Source organism: Papilio machaon, chromosome Z (genome assembly GCF_912999745.1).
Source record: "Papilio machaon chromosome Z, ilPapMach1.1, whole genome shotgun sequence".
Lineage (NCBI taxonomy): Eukaryota > Metazoa > Arthropoda > Insecta > Lepidoptera > Papilionidae > Papilio > Papilio machaon.
Genome location: NC_060016.1, coordinates 1768141 through 1782516, shown reverse-complemented (window position 1 = coordinate 1782516; position 14376 = coordinate 1768141). Strand labels below are relative to the sequence as shown.

At 34.0% G+C, this 14376-nt stretch overlaps 1 protein-coding gene across 2 annotated transcripts in view; it reads right to left on the bottom strand.

The window, feature by feature from the left end:
- LOC106715909 (DNA-binding protein D-ETS-3) overlaps positions 1–14376 on the bottom strand; it is a 55875-nt gene that overhangs the window by 20051 nt on the left and 21448 nt on the right. For both annotated transcript variants that reach the window (XM_014509277.2, XM_014509275.2), the window contains exon 4: positions 3295–3348. In XM_014509277.2, the coding sequence (XP_014364763.2) occupies positions 3295–3348 (54 nt within the window). The remainder of the gene's footprint in view (positions 1–3294; positions 3349–14376) is intronic.

Sequence of the window (14376 nt, the reverse complement as noted above, 5' to 3'; positions counted from 1 at the left end):
AAATTAATATAGGTGCAGGGCTAAAATAGCGCTTTTGCGTTTATTGAACACTAATATAATAGCAGTGATTTTAATAGTTCCCCAGGGAGAGGGCAAATCGTTTGTAAGCATTGTCCGGGGGCAGCAAGTCGTCACGGGCCGACGCGGCGCCGCTCCCCGGGCAACGACACCGACTTATATTTTGTTTAACTATCATCTGTCAACTCGATAATAAATAGAAGTTACCGCTTACAACGCGCTTTTTGTGACCTTGCCAAATAAATATAATTTCCTTTTAATTTATTGTGTTAGCTTACTAACATCATTCCGAAACATTTCAAAGTATGTTTTATCATTTTTTGTATAAGAAAAGGGACCAAATGAGCAGTGGTTTGCCTAATATTAATAGTGCATTATTATTATATGTAAAAAGTGTTAAAGATTTATGGTCAAAACAATGAGGGCTAAAACAGAAAATATTACCTATTTTAATTTAGAAAAAAATATTTTTGTATGCTATAACCGGCACAATTTATAATAATCACTTGGATCCGAAAACGGGAGAATAACATTGACAATGGGACGCGGCAACGAAGCGTACGAGGCGATAATGCTCCCTCCGTGAAGTCGCAACGCTATATAACGATAATCATCAAAATATTGCATCACTTACCGAAATATTGTAACTGTCAATCAAAGAATTAAGTTTGCATTGTGGTGTCGGGCGCGGCGCGTGCCGGTCGCGCGGCCGTCGCCTGCTTACCGAACGCGTGCGCCATTTTAGTGCCCCATTGTTTTGATTTTCATGCACAAAATGGTACAAACGCATGTACGCAAAGTAAGGTATATCTTTATAACTTAACATTTTTAATTTTTACAAATCGAGTCTTATTAGCAGGTTGCATATTAGATGTATTATATGGTAACTAGCTGTCGTCCGTGATTACGTCCGCGCGCATTTAAAAAAAACTTAATACGGGTATGAAAAATAGATGTTGGCCGATTCTCAGACCTACTCAATATGCCCACAAAATTTCATTTATTTATTTATTTATTTATTCTTTAGCACTTTTATAAGTACAAGGAGGACTTAATGCCTAAAGGCATTCTCTACCAGTCATCCGGTATATGAGAGGAAAGTATAATTATGTGCAGGGCAGATATGAATTGAAGATACTATTTTACTAATACAGATATTATGTAATACAGTAATACATTACAAAAAAAGTAAGTTTAAATTTATAAATATTGTATATGTAAAAGAAAGAGAATAAGATAAATACGAACTCTAGATTAATAAGTACAATAATAGCGAGAAGGCTTCTTATGAATGGAGTCTCATAACATAATGATGCCGAATCAGACGCTTGAAAATATTCTTGGAGGAGGCTGTTTTAATGTTAGGTGAAAGATCGTTCCACAGTCTAACAGCTGTCACAGAGAAGGATTAATCCAAGAAGGACGAGTGATGAATAGGCGTGGATAGTAAAAGATTATCAGAGGACCGAAGAGAAAGCTCGTGATTTTCACACAGGAATTTGAAGAGGTCTTTTAAATAAGTGGGGTAATTTGTATCATTTAATACTGAGTAAAGAGTGCAGAGAATACGAACGTTCCTACGTTCTCTGATGGGCAGCCATTTTAGTTTTGATCGGAAATCCGACACATGATCGAACTTGCGAAGGCCATAAATATATCGTATGCAGTTATTAAGTAGTCTATCAATCTTATTCAGTAAGTCGGTATTTAGATCAATAAAACAAACGTCGGCATAATCAATAATGGGAAGAAGAAGGGAATTTACTAAAGTAAGCTTTGTTTTGACGGGGAGGAAGTGTTTAAATCGGATGATAGAATGGAGAGATGCATAGAATTTGCGACAAATTTCTTTGACATGGGCTGACCATCGCAGCTCGGAGTCAATAATGACACCCAGATCCTTGACTGTGCTCGTAAACGGGATGACACAACCGTTGAGTGAAAGGGACGGGATGTCATCAGTAATGATTTTAGTTAACTGGCGGGAACTACCTATAATGATTGCTTGGCATTTGTGTGGGTTAATTACGATACCGTATGCTTCAGACCACTTTTGGAGACGAGATAGATCATTATTCAGTGATAGTATAGCAGAATTTAGGTCATTGACTGATGCAGCACTATATAGTTGCAGGTCATCGGCATACATGTGGTAATTGCTTTTGAGATGAGGGGAAAGCAGATTGATAAAGAGAGAAAAAAGGAGAGGGGACAGTAATCCGCCCTGGGGGACGCCCGTGTCTGCTTTCATGAGAATCGGTCAAGCCGATTCGGAGGAGTACGGAACCGAACATTGTGACAAATAAATTTATATATAATAACTAGCTGTCGCCCGCGACTTTGTCCGCGCACAGTTAAAAAAAACTTAATAGGGGTATGAAAAATAGATGTTGGCCGATTCTCAGACCTACTCAATATGCTCACAAAATCTCATGAGAATCGGTCAAGCCGTTTCGGAGGATTTCAAATTCGAACCCCGTGACACGATATACTTATATACGATATTGTAAGAGAATGAAAGGGATTACAATATGTATTGATATAAATGCTCGTATCACTGCAGTAGAGTTGTAGGGTGTTATTTTATTAATTAAAAAAAAACGGATTTTAAACTACAAAACATTGTTCCATTTTCAAATATTCAAACTAGAGTAGAAAACGTAAGCGCCATGTACTGCATTGAACGAGAAAAATGCGGCAGGACCTTGAACTGGTTTCAAGGATTATGTAAGACTGTTGCGTTTTATATGGAGCTCAGAGAATACTAATACCAGTATTATGCTTAAATCTTTATTCAAAATGAGGTTTAAATTAGAAGTAAAATTCGTAAACGTAAGTGTAAGTGAAAGAAGTAAACAATAGAAAATGTAATAACAGAGACAGATGACAGAGACATCAATTGCTCTGCGTAATCAGTCATGCCCCCTCTCTTTTACATCCTGTTTTTTTTCATCTTTTTCATACATGTTTAATAAAAAATTCTCGAAACTAAATTTAAATCATATTATCAATGTGTGAAGAAAGTAAAACTTAGGTAATTGATAAAAAAAAACAGATTTTTGTACAAAACCGTAGGACTGTTAGGACTGTCGACTAATCATTGTTGTACATCGTTGGTAGCGGAAGGCGGAGGACCGCATACAGTGAAAGCCCTATATCCAGCAATGGGCAGACAAAGACTAACTACTAAGACTAAGATAAAGATTCATATTTATTCAATAATTGATTCATTATCATTATTATATACAATGAAGTTGTTAATAACGTACAACATACCTTGTGAACCCTGTGACGTTGCATGTGTGGACCAAGTGCTCTTGTAAGATGCATCTGTAAAAAAAACATTAGAATTTATTTACTTATATTGCATATATTGCAGATTGCTGCAAAATAGGAATATTGACGTTTAACTATATACAGAAATATATACAGTGAAGACTCACCGTGGGTTTCTGAGACCAAAATCTCAGTTTAATTGTTATTTCTGTTTTGTCAAAGATAATGACTGGGATAACGATATGTTTTATACAGAGATTTTTGGTCTTAGAAACCCACGTTGAGTTACCATTAAATTAATTCAAATCCAATATTAGATTCTTATTCAGCGTTAGAATTACAATCAAGTTTATTTCAATCACTTTTCCATTTTCGCTTTTCTAAGGTACAAAAAAGTAAGAAATCCGATATTGCAATAACCAGCTTAGCTGTTAAAATTGAAGCACGTGTTTTAATACTCTTATCTTACATAAGAAAAGGTACGAGATCAACTATCGATTTTAATAATAAAAACAAAAAAAAAGCAAAAAAGTCATCACAATAAAATTGATGTAATATTTAAATTACAAATATTACGCTTGATTAAATGGTATTCAAAAAGACAACGAAATCATTGTAACGATGAATGATAATACTCGTAATCGGGCACTAAATTGTTTAACAATTTTCGTGCGATTCAGAAGTTACACCCTAATTCCACAGTGCGGTGGTAAGTCGGGTAAGGGCTAAGGGCGACCCCTTGCGACGTGAGAAGGGCGTTTTGACCCATGACGCCACTGGAAATGCCCGGCTTTTTAAAGTGCCTTCGACCGTCACGCTATTCAGCCACAAAGCCCCAATATGCTTTGTTGTTTATTTATTTCTTCTTCAATTCTTTTTTATAGTGTTTACATTTTTTTATACAAAATTCGCGATTTTTGAAAATAATATCAGTATTTTGTAAAAGAAATAAAATAGAAATAATAAAATGGTTATTGTGAGAAAACTACAAAAGATAGATATATGCTATAACGGACTTTCATTTAGTATATTTAAAAGGCTACAATTCTTCCATACATCATTTTTATGTAAGTCCTATAGTTTAGCCTACGTAAGCGCTGTCCAAAAATGTTCCTAATTTTCGCAAAAAATTTTGAAGCTATATTCAAAATCTACTAGTCTTCTAGTTATTTAAAAAAAAAATGGGACCTTTCGATTAAAATAATTTTTATTAAAATCGGACCACCAGGGGCGGAGACTCGCTGTAACACACATAAAAAAACAGTCGAATTGATAACCTCCTTCTTTTTGAAGTCGGCTAAAATAATAGATTAGTAAATATATAACAAAGTCTATTTTATGAATCGATATGAAAAAAAATACCTGTAAAAAAATGAAATAGGCCGCATTTTATTTATTCCGAATACCGATTTTGAATTAGAAAGGCTTAAACAATAAGTTAAGATTATTTTTCAGGTATAAGTAAAAAATATCATCACTGTTATTAAATTACTAGCTGTAGCCCACGACTCCGTCCGCGCGGAATTCATAAAAAAACTAAATAAGCCTATGATTCCAGACTATGTTCCATGCCAAATTTCATACAGAACTGTTAAGACGTTCTGAATATAGGGATATTCATGGATGTCCATCCATCCATCCATCCATCCATCCATCTTAACATTCGAATCTATATATATAAAAGAAAGTCGTGTTAGTTACACTATTTATAACTCGAGAATGGCTGAATCGATTTGACTGAAAATTGCTGGGCAGGTAGCTTAGAACCAGGAAAAGGACATAGGATAATTTTTACCCCGTTTTCTATTTTATATTCCGCGCGGACGGAGTCGCGGGTAAAAGCTAGTTTATAATAATTGTAATATGAAAGAAAATATTAAGTACTAATGTGATAATTATAAAAAGACGGTAGTTGTTTTGGAGAAAATAGTTTATGAATTAAAATTTAAATAAACAAAATGTCGTGAGACTCGATGTCTATTAAAATCTACGTAGTTTACGAAACAGCATGAAATATAACACTAGTATAAAGAGTTTTAGGTTAGGTTAGGTTTAAAGAATTTATTATCAAAAAGACAAACAAAAAGTCACTTACATGAGAACAATATCGCACACTATACATAATACAATATGGTCGCCGTTTTAGTTGTCAATTTACTTTTTTACAACAATCCAAAATGTATTGCGCTAGCTTTGATTTAAATTGATTACATAAATTTAAATTAGTAAAGAGTTTTTACCGCGGATGACTGTTTTGCAACCATTTCTAAAATGTTTAAAAAAAGGAGCACTATTTTTAGCCACAGAACAAAGCTCTTGTACTTTAAAAAATCTAGAATGTGAAACAGAAAAGGCGACAGTTGGTAACTTTTACAGGTGTGAAAGAGTTAGCAATTAAGAGATGACGACCCTTGTTGCTCGTTACAGCTTTGTAGAGGCGACGTAAGCCGAGAGGTTCTGAAGGGTTCCGACGGCGCGAGGCCGGTTCTGTAAGTCGATGAAAGCTACACTACTTGTATTCGTATTAAACTCGTTTCGTTTAATACGAAATTATTCTACATATTTTGTTATTTTTGTGTTTTCAAAGAGTATAAGACGGTTGAAAATAATGGAAGTGTAAAATCTCAGTTACAAATCTACGGCTGAATCGATTTGACTGAAAATTGGTGGGCAGGTAGCTTAGAACCAGGAAACGGACATAGGATAATTTTCACCCCGTTTTCTATTTTTTATTCCGCGCGGACGGAGTCGCGGGTAAAAGCTAGTAACAAATAAATAAAGTTATGGTGAATATTGCGAAATTCTAATGTTTCGGGTCGAATGTGACCAAAAGTCGACTAGATCCACTTATCACAGAAAGTTTTAAGAGGTAAAGTGTTTATTTTAAAAATGTGACACAGCGTTACAATGGAAATTAATTATATTTAAATTTACAATAACAAAGACTGAAGTCTATAGGACTCTAGATCCGTTATATGTACAGAAAGTCTCAAAAATGTTATTTTTTCGTTTTATACTTTTTGAAAGAGCAAGTTGATATTAATTATGTTACAATATTGTTTACCTACAGCTGATAAAAGATGTAAGAAATGAATATCGCGCGGACGAAGTCGCAGGCAACAGCTAGTCATTTTATAAAGGAAGTGCAACTTTCAGTTGTTTTAAGAGACTCATCAAAAACCGTTTTTTTTCTTTCACATGCTATAAATATGACTAAGTTTAAAGCATATTTTGTAAAATGTATGAAATATAAATTTGATAAATAATTGAAAATTTCACGAAAAGCAATTGCAAATATTCGGTGGCTAAAGAAATATATTGTACCACAGGTAAATGGTTCGCGTTGATGTCATTTTCACCAACGAACACTTAAAGCTTACAAAGTTATTTTAGCTATTAATTATGGAAAATTTGCTAAAATGGTAACATAAACGAATCATTTCCATCAAAATAATTAAATATTCAATATTATTCTAGTTACAAAAATTTATGACACCAACGCTTTACTTCTCCTGGCGAGATTATAAGAGAAACAGAAGTGTTGTGAACTGCAGCACAAAAGTAACTAAAAATGCTAAAAAAATCGATATACATAAGTGATAATGGACAAAGGATTGCGGCCACGTACGATAATGAATTAATGTGCGAAGGCCATCCACAACAAGTGCAGATGATCTAGACAAAGTTACAGGAGTCCACTATATTAAGGTTGAAACGGACTAATCTTTACAAAGATGCTTGTGTTTAGCACTTTAGTTATGTTTAACTCGGTGGGTTTCCATCCTCGTGCTTCGGCTAGAACTACGAAATCCTTGCAGTAAGTCTCATATTAAAACCTAGTGCCGAATAGAAAATTCTTGCTCATTTTAAAGTTTTTAAAAGTGAAACTGGCGTAAAAATTGCCATAGGGAGCTTGAAGAGCCAATGCCCACCTATATACTTTTAAATTTTGTTAAGTTTTTCAATGAGAAGATACTCGTTAAACTGTTTTAACGTTCCCATAGGTTTTGAAAAATAATGTAAAACATTAAAATACATTTAAAAATCTGTGGTCTATGTCATGTTATATTCACATGCAATATAAAGTAAAAGTATTTAGACAAGAATTATCAAATGGGCACCATTCATTATTCTGAAAACAAACATATCCCAGGTTGACCGATCAATGAAAAGAAATTTCTGCAATGGTAAACACATTGTACTTACTATACCGGAGATATGGTTAAGAATAAATGTTGTTAATGTGATTGATAAGAGACACATGGTAAAGGCTGACGTAATTCCTCTACAAGGGAATGATGTGAACCTGTACAAGTCACGCACAATCCACACCACGACACATTACAAATAGGATATTCACCAGCAAACAGCATAGAGAAGTTGGTAAAGGTGCCGGACCGACTGAGGTAGTCGGCGGAGCCCTTGATATCGAGCATGACGCGGGATCAGGCGGTAGGCGCTCGCATAGCGTTCAGACGTGCGATACCCATGGCGCCGGCCACATACTCGAGTTGTAAGCGCCGCTAAGGGCGGGGGCGAACGAAAGCTCCGCCCCTAGCACCCCTATGATGCACCCCGCCAATGGCGCCGCACTTCGGCTAATCTTTATCTGAGAAAAATAAACAGGGCGGGCGGGAGATAATGAGGAGGCGCTAGGCGGTGGTAATCAGCAGGCTTTGTGGGTCGCGACAGCCTGTTAGCGAGACGCTTATCCAACGATGGTTTGGCGAAAATTGAAGGCTTTACGCTGTCGCGCTTGGCTTTTACTTGAGCTTAGCTACGGAGTAAAATCGAATTTTGTGTCTACATGTATGGTAGACGGTAGACATGCAATGACAATGAATGTTATCATACTGCCATTCTTATATCTAACACGTATATACATCATGTTAGTAGAAAATTATTTTTAAAAGCTTTTACTTAATAAATTCATGAATGCCTGGTGGAATTACAAATTTATTAATCAAAGTTTATCAAAATATAGTATGCAAAATTAATAATAATAAGCTTATGTAATACTTTAAATAACAATAATTATATAATAATAAATAATATATTTTAAGAATGGACCCTTTATAAGATCATACAGTAAAAAACTGTAGTGTAAAAAACTGAAACTGTACTTGGTTATAATTCTTAGGGTACTAGTTTAGAACTTATTTGGAACAGGAATATAAGCTGTACTCGTATGATTTTGACCAACACAAATGTAAATAAGTAAAATTTTTATCGAGAGCCTTATGTCAGAGGTCGTTAAGAAGTGTTCGCGCAATCGTTACACTCGTTTGTCAAGACCGTATTGTTTTTTTTTAATTCAACGAGGACAAAGCGCGAAAGGCAGCCGGTTGAGTTTTACCGGAATTTTATTTATTTTCATAAATTGCCGAGGTAGCGACTCGTGCACCCTATTTTGATGATTGTCCATATAATTGGTTGAATTTTCGGCGTATTGTACCATTGCCAGGTGTTAGCTATTGTCTATAGAATTTATTTGACTTTTTTATGTCAACCATAAAAATAAATAAAGGATTTTTGAGCTAAATACGTTAATGAAATGGACAACATGTATAAAATCTTATATTTGGGGTTAATGAAAAAGGTTTTGTCTTGTTATAATTATAAAGATGCTATTATTATATTATCACTTTAGTTATTTTCACTTAAAGCGCGACTTTAGGAAGAATCTAGAAATAAAGGAATTTAGTGAGTGAGATTTTCGCTTTCGGCGAAACAAACACTACATTTATTAAATTAGTTTAGGTTTTTATAAAGATAGAATGTTTAGGATAAAATTATTTTTAAATTTAATACAAATTTGCTATTAGTCACAAAGGGCTGAAAACATTAGTAATTTTCTTTTAATTTTTTTTTTAGTGTGCAGTGAGATTGGAAACGTTGTTTAATAAGTTTCTGCACTATCGGCATACATCAAAGTCACCCCGGTGTATTGATGACGGCGTTAACACCGCAGGTGGTCACTTCCGGTACCTTATCGCAATCTTGTGCGATTGTTTTTTGTTATCTAATACTTGATATTAAATATTAATATTTAATTTCATGTATTAAGCGATGAGTTGTTAGGGTGATAACATCATGTTATGGTTTTTAATCAAATTTATTAAGATTAATTAAGGATGTTATATTGGGGGAATAAAAAATAAAATTAAAGAAAGTATGGATGGATTGTGTGAAAGAGGATATGCGTAAGAAAGGGGTAAATTCAGATATGACGGCTGATAGAGATATATGGAGGAGTAGTACATAATGTACCGACCCTCCATAGGCATAAGGGCAGGTTGATGATGATGATGATATTGGGAGAATAACATCTAGTGCTTTTGTTAGATTAAATGAATGATACCTAAGTATTGTTTTTTTTAATTGTTTTTATTTTTCTATCGGTTAATATGCATCATTAGGAATTTTTGATTATAACTTTTTCGCATCATTTTATTCTTGATGAAGTGTAACTCTAATTTAAGATACTTTATACTTTTTAATTTAATAAACAATAAATTATAATTTCCTTTCATATAATAGCATTCCTATAGTTTGCTTTGCAGAAGTTAAAAGCATATGCGGAGAAGGAGTTTACGACGAGTGTGAACGACGCATTTCCTGGCCTTTGTTGGAATTTGACATGATACGGCTATGCGCTGGAAAATCTGAAGCTATTCTAATAGTTTGCATGGAGCTCGTTTTAAGACTACATTTTATGTAGGAGAAAAATTGCTTGATAACAATTCAATCTTTCATATGATAAAGATATAATTTCATTTATAGATATAATTTATGTTTTTAAATAAGTTAATTCCATGGTTTGTTGATAGTTTTACAATAATCTGCGTTGTATTGAATGGCTAGTCTACGGGTAATATTAACAGTTGCGGCTCGCTAAAATTAAGTGTTGTACTTATGATAAAAAAGATTTGAATGTTTTTTTTCAATAACAAGATCATCTAACGAGAAAAAAAAAATCGTAAACGAATAAAAAATAACACTTTTACTAAACTCGGTCCCCTGTAAGTATAGTTTGTATAATTTGTTTTAACAAACATTTAAAGAGCATCAAATAAAGCACAATCAAATAATTTGAACATTACAATAGGTAAAATATGACTTTAACATAAAAGTTACATCAAAAATTTGTTAACTTCATATAGTTTAAGTTATTTTCTATTTGAAAATATCAAAGATATTACAGAGTGATATAACATTGTGCGATTGTATAGATACGAAGCGATTCAATCTAATCGCGACGAACTGAATTGAAAATAAAAAAGTGTACAGCCTCTAGCGTCTAGCTCGGTGGCAATAAGAGAAGGAAGGCACAGCGCTCTGCAGCCTTAATGAAATCCTCTTTGAAATGTTGCAATCTGTAGCCATAAAGCTCCGGAGGTACCATTGATTTTTACCGAGCTTTGAAATGAATATTTTTAAAGAAAAGGCGTTGTTTCGAACACAGACACAGATGTGATGCATTTCTAAACAAATTATATAGCGTAAGTTTAATTTTTGTTTTGAAATAAATCAATTATATAATGATGTCGCCTCACCATTGCGGCGAATCCAGGTGGCCGTTTGCTCGTTTGCCATCTTTTGATATAAAAAAAAATGATATAAAAAATAACATGTAGTGTTTTTAAAGAAACTAGTAAGGCTTTACATATAAAACAGTCTGTTTAGTTTGTTATAATTTTTCAGACTCTTAAAAAACAGAACAACATAAATAGTCGAATTAAAATGGTATTACTTTAAAGAAAATACCAAACTGGTAAATTAAAAATGTTTATAACGCAACTTTTCAATTTTAAAGTTTTAATTCTGTTTACAGCGTACGCAAGCAATGTATTGCAACACCAAGTGTTAGGGATTCTAAAATTTTAACGACTCAAAAAAAAAACGAGAGTTGTTAGTGTGTGTGCGGGTGTCGCTGTGTATAGCGAAGTACGCGTGTGTGCGTGCTGTGATCGATGGCGTTGCGACGTTGCCGTTCTTCTCACATCCGGTCGACGCGTTGCCGCTCCGCCAGGGCGGGCGGAGGCAGATTAAAGCCTTGGACATTTAATTTGTTAATATTAGATCAACATTCAATGTACAAGGTGAAGTGTTTTTAGTTTATTTTTACTTTAATTGAAACTGTTATGTTTAAATAAAATTTAAGGTTAAAACAATGTAAATAAATAATTTTTCAACAACGTAAAATATTATTCAAACATTCGGGAGGCTATAATACACTAATTAAATAACCCCCGGTGGAGGACCACACGACGGGTCTGAAACTAGTCGATACGGGCTACACGTGAGCTTAACTTTAGTAGAATTAATTACACTAAATGTAAATAATTGTGAGCCGATCCCACGTGAGTGGATCCCAAGTCTAGAAAGATAATGATGATAATAAAAATATGATATATTTATTGAATTAAAATTAAAAGAAACAGATTAAAAAGGAATTTGTGATTTTGTGTTCTTGATGGTTTAAGAACGAAGAACTAAAAATCAAACTGTTCGACAAAACACACGACAAAATGAGCCCAAACTCTATAAGGTTGTGTCGTTTCATTGTGAAATTCCTATACTAGTAGCCACCTTCCAGTTCCATTATCAGATCATCGCCATGTCATAATATTGCATCGTTACGCGATTTACTCATGGATGCAAAAATTCAACTTATTCAGGAACCGGGACGAGGATCTAATTTAATGACAAAAATCGGGACAGGTGAATCTAAATAAAAGCTTTTAATAAGCTTGTAATAATAATAAGCGACATGGAATATTATTTGTAAATAACACTTTGGCATTAAATAAATCTTAGTAATTAGTTTCAACCGCTTAATAATATGAAGTTTCTACCAAAAGTTTTTCAATAAAGGCATCGGTTTTCTGTCTGCGTTTGCCTGTCCCAGCAGTTTTCCGGTCTGTGAGAGAAATATCCCTTTCATCAATTTACAAAGTTAAATTAACTTTTTAATTTAATCAACGAATTAATTAATTCAAGAAATACATAAAAGGCTTATAAGGATAGGTTTCAAGCAAGACATTTTTCGTGTTAGTTGCTTATGTTATATTAGAAAATACCGTAAAAATCTGGTTCTGAATAGAATCATAAACGGTTTTACTAATTTAAAAAAAACAAAAGTAATTCAGTTCAGGAATACACTTTTAATTATTTATTACTAGCTGTCGCCCGCGACTCTTCGCGCTGAGTTAAAAAATAACTTAATAAGTTGCCGATGTGTTCTTCGAGACTATGTTTTACATCTGTGCCAAATCATAAAGATTCATTGAGCCGTTCTGGCGATACCTTCAAATAAACAGCCGTCCATCCATCCATCCATAAACATTCGCATTTATAATATTAATACGTTAAGATATTTACTACACTTAATATAGGAAACGTAATCTCTTTCTTTTCGACATCGTCGTTTATCTGTAGATACAGGGTTGTATTCAAAGTTATAATAAATATAAGAAAAAAATTACAAACAGAATTTTTGTACAGGTTTTCGACATTGAAAACTCGCAGTTTAATTGTATGGAAGAATATATTTCTCGGCAATAATTATTTTAATTATAACAAAACTACACTAAATAAAAATAAATTATAATTACTTGTTTTTTTTTTGTAAAATTTATATTTTTCCCGTTCAATTTTTACATTGTGACTAGTGTTTCAAATTTTTTTACTCACATGTAAAAGTTTTGTTAAATTACGGACTGAGTATCTAAGCTTATCAAAAATGTCCAAGCTCAAAACTATAAAATCCTTTAACGATTCACATTTGAACGTATGAAGAAAATTTCCTTAAAATCAGATGAAGAGACATTATCGGTAGAAAATTGATGACAAATTATTCTGAAATAAACATGAACAACAATCCTGCCGGCAGTAAACAGGAAAACTTTTAAAAAAGAGAACAAATTTCAATTCAGCTCCACAAGCTTTCTCGATACTTGCCTATAGGCGTCGGTTATCAAATTATATCGACCATTCCAGCTAATTCGTCGTTTCCATCTCCGTTTCGCAATTCCCTCCCCTCCCCAATTTTCGTTCCCCATCCCCTCTCCGCCTACAACCGCCGGCTCTAAGCTCATTTCCTGTGCGCCGCCTGGTTGTATTAATTTTAAATTAACTTGGGATAAAGCGTCGCGTCTGTTCAAAGCCCAAATGAAATGTCTGAGTCGTACACGTTCGCACAGCGGCTGGTACGATATTGGATTTGTCTATAAACATAATACATCTATTTTTCAATTTGAGTAAACTCTCAGTCTCTGAAAGTTTGATTATTTTCTAACATAATTTACGAACAATTATATTACCGTGTGATTATATCAAAATTCATATAGTATACATTGTAGTACGTATGATCTCAATTTCAATTGTGCCTAAGAAAAGTGGAATCACCAATTATATTATACTCCAAAGATTGCTATAAAGTCTTTTTACGAAGAAATTCTCCACTAAAATAGGCCATAGATACAAAAGGCTATGTACAACATTCATATTAATAAGCAGTGAAATAACGTATGCTCTTCTATTGAGTAAATAAAATTATTTTTTGTAAACTCTGTCTTCCTGCAAAAAATAAATCATATGTGTTTTTTTTCTACTATGAAGTATTAATAAATTCTACACGGTTTTGGAAGGTTACAAATGTAACAGATAAGAATTTATAGCAGCTATACAAAAAAGAGCATAATATCACAAACAAAAAGGTCTCTGCAATCATCGACTGTTTATTAAGAAACAGTTAATTTACTTTTTATCATTGTCTTCAGTCTTAATTAATAAGATAAAAGCCACAAAAACGTCGTGACAACTAAAACGCTTCTAATCGCATCACCTACTAGATTAGCGCTAGGGAGAAATAAAGGATCTATTGTAGTGCCGGCGGCAGACTTGACGGAAGCGTCACCCCACCCCAACTGGGGAAGTTCCCCCGGCTATGCGGAAATGGCGGCGGGGAGCGGAGACAGCGGCATCCGGGGAAGTGGAGTCGGTAGTGGGTGCAGCCCAGTGTGGTCTTTGTTCCTCGAGCACCGACACCGCGACCCAGTTTTGGGGAAACCAGGCATT